At 40.2% G+C, this 18,960-nt stretch overlaps 1 protein-coding gene across 1 annotated transcript in view; it reads left to right on the top strand.

Moving 5' to 3' along the window:
- The window catches only part of plcb4b (phospholipase C, beta 4b), a 35,726-nt gene extending 17,291 nt beyond the window's left edge, over window positions 1-18,435 (top strand). Inside the window, exons 18-35 of the mRNA XM_030771161.1 lie at window positions 326-470; window positions 929-1,013; window positions 1,532-1,656; window positions 3,147-3,198; window positions 4,692-4,794; window positions 5,081-5,245; window positions 8,240-8,444; window positions 9,990-10,078; window positions 10,217-10,367; window positions 12,625-12,677; window positions 12,936-13,001; window positions 13,837-13,952; window positions 14,044-14,119; window positions 14,420-14,595; window positions 15,802-15,903; window positions 16,014-16,071; window positions 16,483-16,569; window positions 18,367-18,435. Of these exons, the coding sequence (XP_030627021.1) occupies window positions 326-470; window positions 929-1,013; window positions 1,532-1,656; window positions 3,147-3,198; window positions 4,692-4,794; window positions 5,081-5,245; window positions 8,240-8,444; window positions 9,990-10,078; window positions 10,217-10,367; window positions 12,625-12,677; window positions 12,936-13,001; window positions 13,837-13,952; window positions 14,044-14,119; window positions 14,420-14,595; window positions 15,802-15,903; window positions 16,014-16,071; window positions 16,483-16,569; window positions 18,367-18,435 (1,923 nt within the window). The remainder of the gene's footprint in view (window positions 1-325; window positions 471-928; window positions 1,014-1,531; window positions 1,657-3,146; window positions 3,199-4,691; window positions 4,795-5,080; window positions 5,246-8,239; window positions 8,445-9,989; window positions 10,079-10,216; window positions 10,368-12,624; window positions 12,678-12,935; window positions 13,002-13,836; window positions 13,953-14,043; window positions 14,120-14,419; window positions 14,596-15,801; window positions 15,904-16,013; window positions 16,072-16,482; window positions 16,570-18,366) is intronic.
- Window positions 18,436-18,960: the final 525 nt, after the last annotated feature.

The following is an 18,960-nucleotide window of genomic DNA, read 5'->3' as shown; positions in this document are numbered from 1 at the left end:
TATGGTCCAGAGATTATGTTTTAATATGAAGTAGAAGTTGTATAGTACACTGTTTTGAGATGCAGAACCTTTAATTTGATACAGTATGAATTTGCCTATGTTAACGTATATGTATGTATTTCTCATGTAAGTCGCTTTGGTAAAGAGTGTTTGCCAAACAAATGAATGTTAAATTAAAACAAGTTTAGTGTTATTTTGAAAGTCATATGTAAAAGTCATATAATGTGCTGTCTTAGGGGTGCAGAGGTGTTTAATTTGCAGTAATGTAAATTTGCATATGCTAATATAAGTGTGTAAAAGGTTGTCTGATTGACTTTGGCTTTAGGGTACAGAGATAGCAGAGGATGCGGAGCAGCAGCTCATTGCCTCCTATAAATACGAGGGAGCCACCACCAACATCCACCCCTACCTCTCTGCCATGGTCAACTATGCCCAGCCTGTCAAATTCCAGAGCTTTGATGTTGCAGAAGGCAAGTTCTCATAACCATACTATAACTATTTCTCATTCATTCTCTCCCACACCACACACTGATGAATTAATAATCACCTTCAGCTGTGTGTGACTTATTTGTCTGACACCGGTGTGTTTGTATGGTGTGTTTGTATGGTCTATTCATAACAAGCTATCTCTTCCAAAACATTTTTGGTGTCCCACTAAATGCATTTCTTCATTTATGGCTCTCTTAATATTGTATTTAGAGATGTATAGTTAATTTTAAAGGATAAAAATAGTGACTAAATTGGATGTTAAGTGGTGATAATGGTTATATTTAGTCATGTGAGACCAAAGTTACACTGTTTAAATGTTAAATGTGTTGCCTACAGTTTAATGTCCTCTGAGCACTATGACACAGGACATGGTGTCAAAAGGAGATCATTTTCATAAGTGTTTAGCTACTTCACTTTTGTTCTCGTTTTTGTATTTCAGAGAGAAATATCCACCACAACATGTCCTCATTCAACGAGTCAGTGGGTCTGGGCTACCTGAAGACCAACGCCATTGAGTTTGTCAAGTATCCTTGTCGTACAGAGCTTTGACTGGCAGTCAGTCAAATACACAAGCAGTGTCTTCATTGCCGCCTTTGATAAGTGTAGTATGATTCAGTCATTCACTGGCTGATTCATGTCACTGGGTCTCAATCTGGCCCTTGCAGTCATTTTGAATCTGTTTCTCCTATCTAGCAAACAACAAAAAAGTGAAAAAAAGAAAAAAACAAAAACAGTGCACACTGAAGTCTCCCCCTTTTCCCCAGTGCAGGGCAAAACCTTTTGGCATTTTATACAGCGACCTTATTCATGGTTTAATGCCTTCCCCAATGACAGAGTGTGGCAAGAACACACGCTGTGCCCAGTTTAAAAATAAACTTGTCATCCATTTTAGGGCTCCCTCTTTTCCTCAATCCCTCTCTCCCACCCCTCCCTCTCTCCATCTCTCCATCTTTCTCTCTCTCTCTCCGTCTCTCTCTCTGCCTCTTGTTTTCCCCCTCTCCCTCCTCTCTTTGTGTTTTTGTCCTCATCTGCAAACGTGCAGCTACAACAAGCGACAGATGAGTCGGATCTACCCTAAAGGAGGGCGAGTGGACTCCAGTAATTACATGCCTCAGATCTTCTGGAACGCCGGCTGCCAGATGGTGTCCCTGAACTTCCAGACCCCAGGTACTCGTCCACCAGAGGGCAACACACGCACACATACGCCCTGGGCAAAGTGGACCCTAGCACTCCCCAAAATGAAACATGTACCCTTAAACAGAGCTTAGAGCATGTTTAGTTTTAGGACCTCGTAACATTATATGGATCAGATTGCTGCGGTCATGTGTTCTGATTTATATACGGTTTATTAAGAACTGATAGCACATTTTGTTATTCATCAATCTCTCAGTAAAGCCAGGGCATGCTCACATAGCACATTGGCTGAGACAGTAGTACAGCAATAAGCAAAACACACAAAACCTTCATTAAGATATTCAACATAACACAGCGCAGACACATCACCTGGCTTTGCTTCTGCACAGCTTACTCTCCTCATACCCCTATAAAACACGCGCTCACGTACACACACACATACACACAGACATACACACGCACACACACACACACACACGTCTCACAAATGAGTCTCTGCTGGTCCAGGTGGTTTTGTGCCATGGAAACTGTGATGTGTGTCTGTGTTGTAGGGTTCATGATGTTACCCTGTAATCCCCTTATCAAAACAAATAACCAATCAATAACTCAATAACAGATGACCGATGTTCATGTGTACTGCTACTGACAGATAATATAAATGGTTCTTTCACTTGTCTATGAGGTGTCAAAAAATATCAATTCAAGAGAGTGAAAAAGAGAGTAATATAGTCGGAAAAGACTTAACAAAATACAGAGAAAGACAGAGAGAGAGAAAGAGAGCAGAATGTACTTTAACAGATGTGATTATTTGGCTGCTGGCAGTAGACACAGCATATGGTTCATGTGAAGCAAGTAAATGTTGAACTGGCAGGACGGAGAGAGAGAGAGAGAGAAATAGGTAGAGGAGGGAATAGTGTGGTTTTGTGTGGTATATAGTTAAAAAGGAGCAGTGTCATTAAAAGGGAACGACATTCATCAAAATTGGCTTCATCATTGGCTGTTTTCTGACAAAGCAACCTCTGCTTTCTGATTCGATTTTTTAAAAAAAGTACTTATTGTGAAATATCATTGATAAGACATTTTAAAGTTAAAATTGTTGTATGTGGTTATGTAAAGTTGCTGAAAGAAGCAGTATTTTAGATCAGTCACAGGTCCGACGAAATTGGCTAGTGGAAAAAGTTTGTGGTAGCTTGTCATGAATTCATAAATGAATACAGTTCAACTCTGCTTAACATTAATGACAGGTTTCAAATCAGAAATCAAATACAACCCTGCTGTTCACCCCAAAAATAGTGTTGATTGTCTTTTTTTTTTCTGTGTAAACAAATCAGTGATGATATGTATTTTGTGAACAGCCTGTTCTGGTCAGTGCAATAAAATGTTTTCCCCTAAATAAATAAATACCACCGTAAGTAAAAGGGTCCCTGCATGTTAGCATTTGCCTTTTGGCATGAATCAGTGATGGTGTGTTTGATAGACGATCTTTAAATGTTTTCTTCCCTTTCTTTTCTCTCTGTTTGTAGACTTGGCAATGCAGTTAAACCAAGGGAAGTTTGAGTATAATGGCTCATGTGGGTAAGTGCTTGTCTCCCGATGCGAGAAAAACTCGTCCCGGCAAAAAAGTCATCAATTAAAGTGTGTCATATCCCATTATCCGTCGCCAGGGGCAACCCATAACCACCATCCGCATTAGCGCAAATGAGCCCTGGCTAAAGACAGGCTTCAGTCTCTCCTCCAGTCCTCCACTAAACAGATACATCCCCCATCCAAAGCGTGGCCCCAGGACCAGCAGCCCTCGACTGGATTTAAATATCCCCACCACTCTCAGCACTACTTTCTCTTCATAGCATGACTACCTTTATTTTTCTCTTTGGCAAAAGATGATAAAAGACCATTTCATCATTAGCACTGCAAAAAGAGTGTGAATGTGTGAGAATAAAGTGTGTGTGTGTGTGTGTGTGTGTGTGTGTGTGTGTGTGTGTGTGTGTGTGTGTGTGCGCGTGTGTGTGCGCGTGTGTGTGCGCGTGTGTGTGCACATGTGTGTGTTTGAGTGTGTACGTGTGTGACGATGCGTGGGTTGCTTTGTAATGGGAAAACACATAGCTCATTAATCTTCTCCCAAACAATTAATCAGTGAAATAATTACCACTTACTTCACAGGCACACACCTGCCTGTCAGCACTATCCGGCCTCACTCATAAAACAGCATTTCAAAAGTCCTCTGATAGACTATTACAGAACTCCTCTCATACACTGTTACAAATGTCCTCTCATCGTCTGTTACAAACTTCCTCGCATACACTGTTACAGATGTCTATTTATGCACTGTCAGACATCCTTTGTTCCACTTTTACAGATGTTTACTGATAAACTGTTACAAACGTGCTCTGATACACTGTTACAGATGTCCTCTGATACACAAATGTCATCTGATGCAATTTTACAGATGTCTACTGATGGGCTGTTACAGACATCCTCTGTTCCACTCTTACAGATGCCTACTGATACACTGTTACAAACATCCTCTTATACATTTTTACAGATGTCTACTGATACATTGTTACAAACATCCTCTCGTAATCTGTTACAGGCATCCTCTTATACATTTTTACAGATGTCTACTGATACATTGTTACAAACATCCTCTCGTAATCTGTTACAGGCATCCTCTTATACATTTTTACAGATGTCTACTGATACATTGTTACAAACTTGCTCTGATACGCTATTACAGATATCCTCTGATACACAGTTACAACCGTCCTCTCATACACTGTTATAGATGTGCACTGAGACACTGTTACAGATGCCTTCTGATACACTGTTACAGACATCCTCTCACACGCTGTTACAGACGTCCTCTGATACACTGTCACAGACATCTTCTGATACACTGTTATGAAGGTCTCCTGCTGCAGTGTTCTGACGCAGTATTGTTCTAATCTTACCAAGCCATTTCAGACTCTTAGCAGATGTTGCTTGCTGTAACTGTGTGAATGAGCATGTTTTTTCCATACTTATATATGTTGTTCTGTGTGATCTCTCTGGGCTCCTGTCTCTGTGTTCAGGTACCTGCTTAAGCCAGATTTCATGCGCCGATCAGACAGGATGTTCGACCCATTCTCAGAGACACCAGTGGATGGAGTCATTGCTGCTACCTGTAGTGTACAGGTCAGATACTGAACACACTCTGTGTCCAAACACAGACTGAGACCAAACACGCACTGAGACTGAACACCCTGTGGGACTGAACATGATGAACACACCCTGGCTGAACATACTTTGAAATCATTTTTAGCTTGCACCAGCTATGGAACGAAATGCACAGTGTACACACTGTTAGACCAATCACACCGTTAAGCTGAGTACATTGCCTCTGTCACTGTCTCTCAGCTGTTCTGAGACTGGTTTCTTCACCACATATAACTGTGATCTCTGTCTGTATCATCCTTGTCAGGTGTTCTCAGGTCAGTTTTTGTCAGATAAGAAGATTGGTACCTATGTGGAGGTGGACATGTATGGCTTGCCTACAGACACCATCCGTAAGGAGTTCCGTACACGCATGGTCATGAACAACGGCCTCAACCCCTATTACAACGAAGAGCCTTTTGTCTTCAGAAAGGTCAGCACAACGGATCTTTCTCACTCTCAGACAGCCATATATTTCATGGAACTTATTCAGGTGGCGATGAACAAAAGCGAAGAAGTTCTCTGAAACAGAACTGAAATTTTCTGTGAGAGGTCAAATGCCAGAGAATTCACACATTTCACACGTTACTGTTCAGTTGTGCGGCTGTACGCCTAACTGTAGCATAGCATTACTTAACAACTATAAAAGAGCCTGTTTCATAAACAGCACAAACCCATTTTCTCATATTCATCAAAAATAACAGTCAGTTGCTCCCTCAAGCAATAATTCTTTATTTGATATGCCTATAAGTAATTATTATATACTGCAGTTTGCCTATAAACAATACCGCCTCTAAATGATACAAGTTCTGCGAAGAGATGGAAAGGGATGAAAGACAAAACAGAGATCAGAGGTAATATGGATGGGGAGAGGAAGAGAAGAATGAGTGAAGGTAGAGGGAAAAAGAGAGGGAAGTGCTAAAGACAAGCTTAAAGCACCTCAGGGGAGGGAAGAGGGACAGAATGCGTCGTGAGGGAAATTGAGAAGACAAGAAAGATTAAATTAGAGGCGGAGAGAAAGATAGAGCGAAAGAGAGAAAAGGAGGGAACAGGGAAGGAGGGAGACCAAGTGGGGGCAGGGGACAGAGAGAGAGGGAGAGAGAGAGAGAGAGGGCTGTTGTGCTGAGGCTAGCAGAATGGACTCTCTCAGCCATGACACTGAGACTCTAGCAGAGGCCATAAATCACAGCTGCCGCAGTGCTGCCAGAGCTATACACACACACACACACATACACATACACATACACACTCAGCCATCAGATCAGCACTGCCGTTCCTGTCCTCTCTCCTTCACACACGCGTACACACCACGCTCTCTCTCTCTCTCTCTCTCTCTCTCTCCCTTTATGTATCTCTCCCTTTTTCTCTCTCTTTCTCTCTCTCTCACCCTCTCTCTCTCTCCCTCTCTTAGCCATCAGCACTGCTATTTCTTTCATTCACACGCAGTCAGGGATTGTCACAATAAATGCTGCTTTGTACTGTTTCTCTCCATCTCTCTCATCCACACAAAGCTACACATCTACTCCCTCTTTCTCTCTTTCTCTTTCTCTCTCTCTCTCTCTCTCTCTCTCTCTGTCTCACCTACACACATATACAAATGAAACACAACTAGCAATCAACACTGCTGATTCTCTTTCTTTGTTTTTCTCTCACACCTACTCACCAACCCACACATACACTTAAATAGTGCACTGTACCGTATTATCACACACACTCGTCAGGGCTGTCGCAGTGTAAACTCTCACATAGACATAGCAGTACTGTGTCATTGTCACACAGATGAACAGCCACAGATAAGAACCATGCACACACGCACACATACACTCACAGAGTTATCAGACTCTCCCATATAATCCTTCAAAACCATTTGGTGTTTGGTCAGTCAGTTAAAAATGACTTTTGACACTCTCCAAGTCCTATTAAAAAGTCTCCTCTTTTATTCTTCCTCTCTCTCTCTCTCTCTCTCTCTCTCGCTCTCTCTCTCTCCCTCCCCTCTCCCCGTCTTTGTCTTGGCCTCATTAATCTTCTCTCTTTTCTTATCTTCTGTTCCAGTCCAAGTGCATGTCTGCAGAGATAGTTTCATGAATGTGTCCTTGATGTACAGATTATAGGTCATAAACACAGGCATGCCTTGGACATGACGTGTACTGTGTATGCTAACGATTCCACAGCACATGGGGAAAACCTTATCCACACTGTTCATAATAAAGATATGAAACGTCTTACCATCAATATCAAATGAAAGCATGTTTCAAATCTTTCAACTCTTTCACATACTAACTGCAGGATTGTAATAAAGTAAAATAGGACGTTTGTATTGTGTAAATGCTGATGATGGCATGTTGTAAAGCTTACATGAAGCTCATTTAAGCTAGACATGACACTTGTCATAACCATTTATGATTTTGATTGATGTAACTGACAGATATTTATCACAAAGCCTTTGCGAAGGGCTGGTCACCCATGCCACAGAGCTGAAGACACGCCAGTGCAAGAGACGTCTGAATCCTTTAGACATCTTTGACACATGTTATGCCATGACATAGGATTTTTGATATGGAGTTTGATTTTCTGCATAAAACGATTCAGACACATGATGAGACACATACACACGCCACAGTACTGTGTCATGGCTGAATCGCGTGTGCTCCACATAAAACTAAAATGTCTAGAGGTGTTTTAATCAACAGTCGTGTTCTCTGTTCTTTTTGTTTTCTCATATAAATTGTTACATGTAGGTACATGTGATATAAAAGTCCTGATGCAGAGCAGGTATTATTGTCAAGAGGTTTTAACTGGTTTGAATGGTGTGGACTGGTTTAGATGTATAGATTGGTTCAGATGGAATATATTAGTGGTAACCAACCCTCCTCCTGGGACCCCTACACTTCTATAGGTTTTTTACTCTCCAACATCTCCAACACTGATAATGACTTTGATTAGCTGCATCACGTGTTAAATTTAGGCTTGTGTGTTGAATGTAGGTAAATCTAAATGAGAGGACTTGGTTATTGCTGTGCTAAAAGCTCCTAGAGGTGGACTGAGGGAGAAGTTGTATAAATAGTGTCTGTTGAGGATGTGGATGTTGTGTGGCTGATGCAGGTGACGTAGATTGGCCTGGTGATATCGATATTATGAATGGTGTAGTTGCTGGAAATGATGTAAACAGTATGGATAGGTGGTATGGATGTCATGAATAGTGTAGGTGCTATAGATTACGATCTAGATGTTATGGTTAGTGTAGCTTGTATAGATTGTTTAAGTGATGTAGACATTATGAATGATACAGATGATGTAGATTAAATATTGTTGATGTCTTGTGTGTGTGTGTGTGTGTGTGCGTGTGTGTGCGCATGTGTATATGTGTGTGTTTGCGCATGTGTGTGTGTGTGCGCATGTGTGTGTGTGTACACCTCCGTGCACACAGGTGATCCTGCCTGACCTGGCTGTTCTACGGATCGCTGTGTACGATGACAACAATAAGCTGATTGGTCAGAGGATCTTGCCTTTGGACGGGCTCCAGGCAGGTTACAGACACATATCCTTACGAAATGAGGGAAACAAACCTCTCTCCCTCCCCACTGTCTTCTGCAACATAGTCCTCAAGACATACGTACCTGATGGGTTTGGAGGTGAGTGAGCACACACACCCACAAACACCTGCTGCTCAACTCATTAACACCACCTGCAGCAGCCATGGGTCACATCCATTCATGTGTTCATCCATCCATCATACACCAGGTTAAGCAATGATGCCCAGTTCTATGCTCCAAGATTTACTGGACATTATTGTCGGTAACCACATAACTGAAATAAGTGGTCATTTATGAATAATTTCAATATATGCACATTTCCTAGTATGAGCTAATAAATTGCAACCTTAATTTTGAAAAAGATCAAGTAGTCTTATGTCATAGCTGTATTTGTAGTGATCTACCTTAAATCTAAATTTGTTTTTTTTTCCCTTGATTTTAATTTGATACATTATATAGTTTTCTATGTCCTTGTCTGATTCATATAAGAAAGGCCCTGGGGGACCAGTGCAGTCAAGGATGGAGAGACTCTAGAATAATCATTAGAACACGTTATGTGAATAAACCAATACAAGTATACTAATGACTACTACTAATGAACACACACACATTCTCTGGCCCCTGTTGTAATGACCCAAATCCATCTAGATGATGCAGTGCTAGAAAATGTCTCGCTGTCACCAACCCTTGTGTGTGCATGTGTGTGTTCACACTGGTGTGTGTGTGTGTGTGTGTGTGTATGTGTGTGTGTATGCACGCACCCCTAACCCTAAAATAGTCTGTCATTGTTGAGAATGACATAGGTCCTCAGCTGGGTTTGAATAAACGAGGTGTTCTATTCGACTGAGATGTGCTTGCTGGATTGCACGCCGACTAGTTTGAATTTAAATGTGTTTATAATTCTAAAATGTTCAAATTACCATCAAAATGATTTAGACTAATTAATGATTATTGGAAATAGTTGCCCTTTTATACAACTGATTTGCAATTTCAATTCGTTTTGAATTATCCAAATGTAGTCTCAGATCAAGATTTGTGATGAAAATGTATGTCTGTGTACACACCCAAACGTTTTTTTATCGCGTATGCAGACGTGCTCTTTTTTCTTGACACCGCACTGAGAGGTAAACAGGACAGTCCATCGAGGCCAAATGCGTGCATAACACTGAGTCTCTTCACAAATATCTTATTGTGGTACATGAATATGTGTGAGTGTGTGATTTACATCAGGTGAATGGGACCTCCGAGTCTTTGGTGTGTGAAAGAGTATGCGTGGACAGCGGGTCTCATTGTCCCTCCGTTATTGCTCTCCTTTATCCCTCTGTCAGTCTGGAGCCATGTACAACAGCTTACACTCAGCCACAATTGTTTAGAAAATGTATTCATAGACATGCTGGCTATGGAGAAGTATGGACATCGCAATAAACAGCGGCCTCAATAGACTCATCCTTTTCTCTTTTTTTTCATTTAAACTGTAAAATCAGTGCAAAACCATTTGCATTTCATTTCATGTCATCTGAAATACATCAAGGCTACGAACAAGTGACCGAAGTTCAGCAGTAGCAAATTCAGCAGATCTCTTTGAAAGTTATTTTATTTGTGCGTTTTATTCAGTGGGCTTTTGGGCGTGTATCTGTGTTCCAGATATCGTGGATGCGCTGTCAGATCCAAAGAAGTTCTTGTCCATAGCAGAGAAGAGGGCTGACCAGATGAGAGCTCTCGGTATTGAAACGGTACTGTCTACTTTTTTCATTCAAAGTCTCTGAAACGTACAGCTGTCGCTTCAGTTATAAATTAATTTGTAAAATTGATCTAATGAGAAATTGAATTAGTGTGGCCTGTTTTTCATTTAAGGTTTCCTTTTGTTCTAGAGTGATATTGCTGACGTGCCAAATGAAAGCTCCAAAAATGAAAAGAAAGGGAAAGTGAACCAGGTCAAAGCGAATGTTACGCCCCAAACCAGCTCCGAGATGGGCCAGACCTCCTCGTCCAATCAGAACAACACGGCTGAGACCAAGAAAGGTCAGTCAGAGTTTATTACATGGCTCAAAACACACAACTCTGTATGGATGGGATTACGGAGCAAGGGGGAGGGGGCAATTTCTCCAAACTCATCATCACCCAGTTGCAATCTGTTCTGTGATGTGCACTGTGAGATTATTGTTGGTAAAATCCTAAAAAGGAAATGCTTTATGTTTATGTACAGCTCACTGTCAATTTGCTGGTCTAGTAGCTGAACAATCCCGCCCACTCTTGCTTGTTGCAAAGATGTGACATGTGTCTTTTGAAACAGTTATATATGACCAGTCACCGTGTTAATTAAGAATGATGTGAAGTCCACATGATGAAAAAAATAGTTAATAATTTTTCTGAAATGGTTAAACACATTGGCTAGTTTAGCAAGATGAATTTGTAAAACGACAGATAATCCAGAAGAAAAATTACCCAGAGAAACTTGCTTGTTCTATGAGGAGAAAAAAAAAGATTCCTAATGACGATCTCTGAAGGGGAATTTTATCACACAGCCTCTGAAGTTAACGTATTACGACACAGACTTAAAAAGAATTATATAATTTAATCGGATCTCATTTTTTAATTATTGTAAACCCCCCCCAAGCCCCTCCCCCAACCCTCATTTGTGACTCAAATCTCCTCTGTGCTAATCATAGACCACAGAATATGATCCAGTTTTTTCACTATGAGGCGAATGGAAAATACTCAAGTCTAATGAGGAACAAGTGACGTTTATACAATGCAGATTAAATTAGTGGTTACTTAAAAGTACACTGCATGAAAGGTTTGCATACAGTTACAGTTGCTGAAATAATTAATTTGTTTTTCACTGCGGGCGTATCTCCGTGAATTTGCCTCTAAAACCAACATTACTCGCTCATCGCGTAGGAATATGTGCTGGACACAAAGTGTCTTAATCTGCTGTTGAGCTTTCCATGGTTCTACAAATGTCTGGAATTCACTGGAGTGATGCAACACCATTGTTCCGTAATAAATTCCATCCTTTGGAATTCTGCTGCTGAGAGTGGGAAAAAAACATCTTATGTGTCTCTCGAGAGTTGCCCATGCTTGTTCAAATGGGTGGAAATTACGTGACCAATGTGGGCATTGTCATCCCTGGAAGACACTTCTCCCAACATGTAGTTCATTCAACTCATTCAGCTGAGTTCAGTTTTATTTGCACAGTGCCTTGTACAATAAACATTCTCACAAAACAGATGTATAAAGCTCTGTGCTCGAGACTCAAAGCAAGCAACCTGAAGGTAATAGTAGTACGAAGAAAGTCCCTTTGCCTAAAATAAGAAAAAACCTTGAGAAGAGCCAAGATTAAAAATGGGGTGTCTGCATGTAGGTACTGTCAGGTGCTGTAGACAGCTGAGTTGGAAAAAACCTAAAACAAATGTATGCATGAAAAAGCAAACCTCATAACAGAAGTCATAATAGAATCTTCACAGCCCTGTGCCATGGGAAACAAATACGGGGGGAGGGGGGGAGTTATTGGTTTATTTTTCTCACGATACATCAGTAAACAGAGCAATCTTTGATACTAATTTTACCCCCAAACGTACCAAAAAAATCACTCCTCTTTCAAAGTCAGTGAAGTCTCTTCCTCTGGCCATGGTAGCCAAAATAATTAGCAACTGCATATTCAGGCATGGCCCTAAACATGACGGGACATGAATTTCTTTATTAACACAAGAACCACACCTGCTTTCATTATCCTTCATATTCCTCATTTAGTCAAGTATTCCCTTTATTTTAGCAGTTGTCTGGGGACACACAGCTGGATTTGAATAAACAAGACCCTCTCTGCAATGGAGATGTTCTTGGTAGATGAAGCACACTGGCTAGTTTGAATTTAAATGTGTTTATAATTGGAAAACTTTGAAATTAGCATAACATTAAAGATTTTAGACTAATTAATGGTTATTGATAATAGGTCCTCTTTTACATGAGTATCAGCTTATTGGAATGCTCCACACTGACTCTTAAATTAAGAAAAAATATTTGCTTTTCTGATTGTGCACTTCAGATTTCTTCCCTTCTCATTCACAGACTGTTCATCTGGTTACGTGTTAAGGATGTTGGTTCCCCTGTTATCCTATATCTGTATCATGACACTTGAAACTCTGTGTGCGTGTGTGTGTGTGTGTGTGTGTGTGTGTGTGTGTTTGTGTTTACCTGTCTGTCTGTATGTATGTATGTACATGTGTGTGTATGTGCTATAGAGATCAGTGGAGAATAAGCTGTGATTTTGTGTTTGCAGACTCATCTGTTTTTGCGAATCAGGTGAACATTGATGACTTGAAACAGATGAAGGTAAGACATTAAGCTTATGTTCTCTACTGTTCATGCTCCAAGGATATGCTGTGAGCTACATTAACACAAGGAGCTGTAATAAAACAGTAATCGCTTTGTATTATGAATATCAGCTTCAGTATTAAACCTGCTCTAAAACCTGTTCTCTATATTTAGTAACTTTTCATTGGCTGATTGCTGGTTATTTGTTGACTGTCCATGACTCTTGTAGCTAATTCTAACGACACCATGTGACTGATTCATTTTTTGTTCCTACAGTCGTACCTTAAACTGATGAAGAAGCAGCAGAAGGAACTCAGTGCATTGAAAAAGAAGCACGCCAAGGTGGGCTGTCAGAGATCAGAATGCTTTTGTTCTGTAAAACAATATGTTCTCTCTCCTTTCATCTGTAATCCCTTTCTTCTGCACGACGTCCATCTTCTGTAAAGTGCGTCCTGTTGCTTAGTGTTGTGAGAGCTGTAGTTTGCACGTCTTTGATGTTCTAGCAGACTGTCAGACACTCATTAGAATTGCTAAAATGGTTTATTTTCTGAGAAATTCATCTCTTCTGTGTTTTTGGGAGCCTGACAATTGTCAGGATTGTCTGATAAACAGTTTACCTTGCAGTCTGTTTGATTATGAATGGAGTCATAGCAGACTCTTGTAAGAATAAGAGCTGACTTAAGACAGGGAGCAGGACTGTGTGATAAGCATTTACTGGAAATTCTGCATATACTTGATAACTTCTTGAACCTTTGAATGGTGAAGATCCTTTCCTTTGGACTTTGTAAAGTGTTAAAATTTTGCCCTTTGTCTGCCTTGGGAGTTTGAATCCAGAATCTGAATCTAGAATCTTAATTTAGAATCTAGAAAACCTTCATATAGTGTCCGCCACAGTTGGACCAGAGAGTCTTCTCACTTAGTCAGAGGTAGAGACCAACAGGTCACACAGAAGTGGAGTTTGCCTTAAAGTCTTTCATCATTATGCAGACAATCAGGAAGGCCAAACAGTGCTTAGCCATCCAAGGTCCAGGCTCAATGACTATCATTAGTCATCAGCTGGTTGGCAGAGATTATGGTTTTGCCCTGGGCCAGGACAGCATATTTCTTCTTGTTTCTTTAATAATATCATGAGGACTTATCGGCTGGGACTGTTTTTGTTTTTTAAATTATATTTCAGGACCACAATGCCATGCAGAAATCCCACTGTACTCAAGTGGACAAGATGGTGGCTCAACACGATAAAGAGAAGTTTATTCTGGAAAAGCTGCTGGAAAAAGCAATAAAAAAAAGAGGGTAATAAATCCTGTGTCTTTGTTTTTCTCTTCATATGTTCAAACTCTGCATAACATATGACTGAAGTTCACTATTGTTCTCTCCTATTCAGAGAAAACAACTGTATGGAGTTGAAGAAAGAGACTGCAATAAAAGTGGAGACGCTAACAAAAGACCACAAAGCAAAGGTGGCCTACTCTTTCTTTTTCTCTTTATCGTCTTCCTTTTGTTCGTTCTTTGTTTTTTTCTTTATTTGCATGTTTGTCTGTCTATCTATCTTTCTGTCTGTCTGTCTGTCTGTCTGTCTTTTTCTTTCTTTAGAGTGGGCCGACCATTGACTTATACTGTTTGTGAATCCACCACATAGTTGTGGGCAAATACTGTTAAAATCCTGACAGGGGAACGTAGTGTTGGAAGAGATGCTGCTTGCTGAAGTGACTAGCGTTCAGTGCGCTTGCTGATGGTTCTCTGTGGCCGTCTCTTGCCAGGTGAAAGACATTGTAGCACAGCACACTAAAGAGTGGTCTGAGATGATCAACTCCCACAGCACAGAGGAGCAGGAGATGAAGGACGCTCACGTAACACAGCAATGCGAACACCTGAGAAAACTGCTAGCCAGCGTTCAGGAGCAGCAAACTTTACAGCTCAAACTCATCCATGAACGGTGAGAGAGAGATGCTTCATACGGAGGCACAGACATTCTGGTGGCTATTTGCATGTAAAATGCCTTGGATTATTAAAACATATAATACAATTTATATAGTAATTTAAGAGGGAAATATTTGTTATTTTAATACTGAGAAAGAGAAAGTGTTATATGTATCAATCTATCTGTATTTGTGCCATTTGGTATATGAATTGTGCCAAATATTTAAAAAGGAAAAACAGAAGGCTTTAATTTACTTGTTTTTAGCGGTAGCAGTATTGCCATTTTTAGGGTTACCCGTGTAACCCGTGAATACTGGTCTCAGAGATATAAAGCATATTTGAATATATGCTAATACCATTTGTTGTATGTCCTGCTCTAGATAAATTTGTCCTTTTTTCATTATTTATTAGTGCATATGTGCCTATTTCAGTGAGATATTATTAGTACATTCAATTTAAATTTATTTGGCATAGTGTTTTGAATTACTGTTGGTTGTTTCATAATCTCCTTACCACTGCCTCAATAGACTGATTATTCTCATTGATGATATAATAATCTACATGGCAGACAGGTTCAGCAGTGCCAGAGCACAGCATTAATAATGCATGAATCTGTTGAACTGGACTGAGAGCACCTTCAGAGAGAGCGCTCTTATTGATAGTCTTATTGAAGCCTGCTTTAGTCCTAGTCCCCTCCTTAATTATGCCACGGACTCAGTTTGGCTGGTCAGTCTCCCAGTCACGCAGTGGGCCAGATTCGTAGCCGGCATCAGCCTTTTCCAGAGCCAGAGAGCTCCATCACTGAGGATGCTGTGCGTCTGTATGGGTTTAGTGTTGCACACAGGGTCTTGGTAAATACACACCCTGTAGAGTGTTGTTATAAGCAGGTGAATCATTTAAATTAACATAATTACATATTAATAGTAGCTGTAAAAGGATATTTTATTTTATTCTGCTGTTTTATGCCAAATTTGATCATGTTTTCGTTTATCATGCCATGTCACAAAACATTATTAACATGCTGTCCTTGCCCTTTAAATTATACCTCTCAGTTTCCTGTGTTTGCAAGTACACATAAATATTGAAATGCAAAAAAGGAAATTTAGTTGCTGTATGTGATATACAAAACAATTACAAAACAACTATAATAAATCAGCAAACTTGTGTTCCGCATTTCTCGCAACATTTTTATACAGAGTTTCTCAAACCCTTTAAATCACAGGCAAAGTAAGGAAATGAAGGCTAACCAGGCCAAGACTTCCATGGAGAATAGCAAGGCCATCAGTCAGGACAAGAGCATCAAAAACAAGGCGGAGAGAGAGAGGTGGGTTATCAGGTGTTCCCACATTCCTGCGAAAGATCTCACACCTGCCGGAATGCTGTCCTAGTTCTTTTACCCATCATCCTTGTCTATCACTATCAATTATTTGACAGGAGAGTTCGAGAATTGAACAGCAGTAACACCAAGAAGTTCCTTGAGGAAAGAAAACGGGTTTGTGGATTTTTATTTCTAAAAATATTTAGTTCACAGCAAAACAATTATTTTTACTAAATAAAAATGAGTTCTTGACTGATTCTTATTGACTGAGAGTAACTGCTACATGAATAAGGAGAAAAATGCAGATGTTTTTTCTTTTTTTCCACTCTTTGTTTTTTGTTTGTTGTTTGTTTTCTTGTCTGTTTGACTTTTTTGTTGTTTCTCAGGGTGTTGTTTTTTCTTGGGTCTTTTTGTTGTGTGTGTGTGTGTGTTTTTTTTTTAAGAAAATCTGTTGATGTGTGTGCATAGTTACGCTTGTGCCTATGTGTTCATGACCAGGTTGCTTGAAAATTTTGAAGTTAAATATTACATGTTCTCTGTCCTTGAGTTTTGAAAATGTTTTTGGAATTATGTGTGGTTTCATAGCTGGCCATGAAACAGTCAAAAGAGATGGAGCAGTTACAAAAGTCCCAGCGCGAACAGTTAGAAAAACTGGAGAAATTCAACGAGCAGGTAAAAGTTTGATTATGGTCTTTGGATGGGCCATTGTAGTTGCCATTATATTTCAGGGTCCAGAAAAGCGGCCTTTACACTACATCTAACATGACATCTTTAACCTTTGAGTTCAGAAAATGAGTTCTGCCCATAGCTTTTGGTTTTATGTTTGTGTGTTCCATTGTAATTTAGTTCACTAAACCCATCCGTTTACATGTTACTATTATTATTTTTTAACAGCTTTTGAAATCACACCATGCAAACTCACAAAGCCAAGGTATGCTCACCCACGCCATCCTTTCATCACATACTCATTCTCTCATCTTCTTTTATTTAACCACTTACTCCAATACCTAGAGAATGTGTAAACTATTGAATAGTTTACAAACTAAACTAAACATCTAAACTGCTGAAAATAAGTGCAAATAAAAATAATACAGAATATTTTTTTTTTAAATGTCACATTTATAGGGGTAAAATGGCCTAATGTATGATTAAGACCAAACAGCTGAGATTAAAGACATGAAAATATGTAGGGAACATAATGCATAGTAATGAAGAATAAAACTGAAATACAAATAAAAAAAGTCAAGCTAAAAAAGTATTTAAGCTGTTTCCACAAGGTGCTTTTCATTTCTCATTCCATTTCCCTCAATTAGTTTGAGAAAATGTTTTTTCATCCATTTTACAAATGCGAGACAGGCATCATTTTCACAAATGTTCTCACCCAATGGAAGCATGCATAGAGAGAACAAAGCGGACCAAGAATGGATGCTTGTGGAACTCCACTGGCAATATTATATTTCTTTGGTATAATAAAGTGTCATATATTTGTTATATAGGTATGGTAAGTCCCATCACATTAACTCAAAAGTAGCTCTTCAGTTAAAATGAAAAAAGAACTGATGCTTAGCATAAACAGTCCATTTGTACTGATGAATCAGGTGCGGTGGGAAACAGCTCTGTCTTAACTCTGTCTTAAGAGTTTATCTATTACAGTGATTCAGTTATTCCCAGACATTATCAGTGTGCCTTTATTCCCTAAAGGTTGAGATCCCTGAAGTAGATCCTTGTTGATCTAGATTTGTTTACACAATGGAAGCTGCACTGTAGATCTTTCTAGAGCTGATGTGTGTACCCCCTCCTCTGAGCAGCAGTTAAGTGTAGGTGCTATGCAGTTACAAAACAGCGCTCTCTACACCATCCAGTCATCTCATCCAGTGTCAACATTCCTCTTAAAGCATGAGTCATTCAGCAGCCCCCCCCCCCCCCCCCCAACACCCTCCATTGCCATTACAAAGCAAAATGACTCAAGGGCTTTTTTCTCTTTCTTTTTTGCCATACCTGGAATTTTATTTGAAATTAACTGCTCCCCATTGCTTGTGCGATGTGTAGATGCATCTCTTTCAACCATGGCCATCTGTATTGTGACTCATTTTGAGAAGGGGGGGGGGGAGTTGATGTCACACAGGCTTTTAACAACCCTTATTTTTAACAGGGCCACTCTAATATGTTTTTGAAGACAGTAGCGATGAAACTTAATGGTGAGCAAACATAGATAGAAAATAGGAAGGGGTTTTAATGTTTGTTGTTCCACCACTACACTACTACCACTGCAGTCATGCTGTGTCATGTATCATATCCATGTCAAATCAGTCTAAATTCAGCATTACTTCACTGTTGTAGAGCTTGAAGTCTACTACAGTGGCACAAATGGGTTTTTTGTAGGATTGTTGGGTAATCATAGGATACACTTGTAAAGCTGTGTGGTGTGTCTACGAGATGCTAACTCTGGGTTGGTTACGGTTGTTCCAGGCCAAAGCCATGCAGCAGATGGTGAAGCTGGAGGCGGAGATGGACCGCAGGCCTGCCACGGTGGTTTAACGGCCCCGCCCGCCACCTGAAACAAAAAAAAAAAGAGTCCCACCTCTAAAAAAAACACTCCACATGCACACACACAAACATACACGCACACAAACCACTACAATGAGCTGCGTACCATTCCACAGTCCCTCTGTCTCTTATTTTACCTATGCTAACTCCATCACCTTATCTCACATCTCCCTCGACACTAACACTATGACCAACTGCTTTTTGCTATTTGCCAACTATCCATTTTGCACCTTTACCGGCGTGACTGGTCCTTGCCTCCCTATGCATCACCCCTGCCTGTACCTAAGGAATCGCAAACTTTTACCTCGGTCGGCTGTCCCCCGTCCCCCACTGCTGAAAGAGATGTCACTTTGGAGCTCTCTCAGTGTGACAGCTCCAAACACACATGTATCTCTCTGACTGAGCAGCGAGACACACACACACACGTTTTCTACCAGTACCGCCATCACTCAGCACTCTCCTGCCGCTAACAGGACTGTTTTCATCACAGCCAACGTCTGTCATCAGTTTGTCACA

Source organism: Chanos chanos, chromosome 4, assembly GCF_902362185.1.
Source record: "Chanos chanos chromosome 4, fChaCha1.1, whole genome shotgun sequence".
Lineage (NCBI taxonomy): Eukaryota > Metazoa > Chordata > Actinopteri > Gonorynchiformes > Chanidae > Chanos > Chanos chanos.
This window is presented reverse-complemented; position numbering and strand designations above follow the sequence as displayed.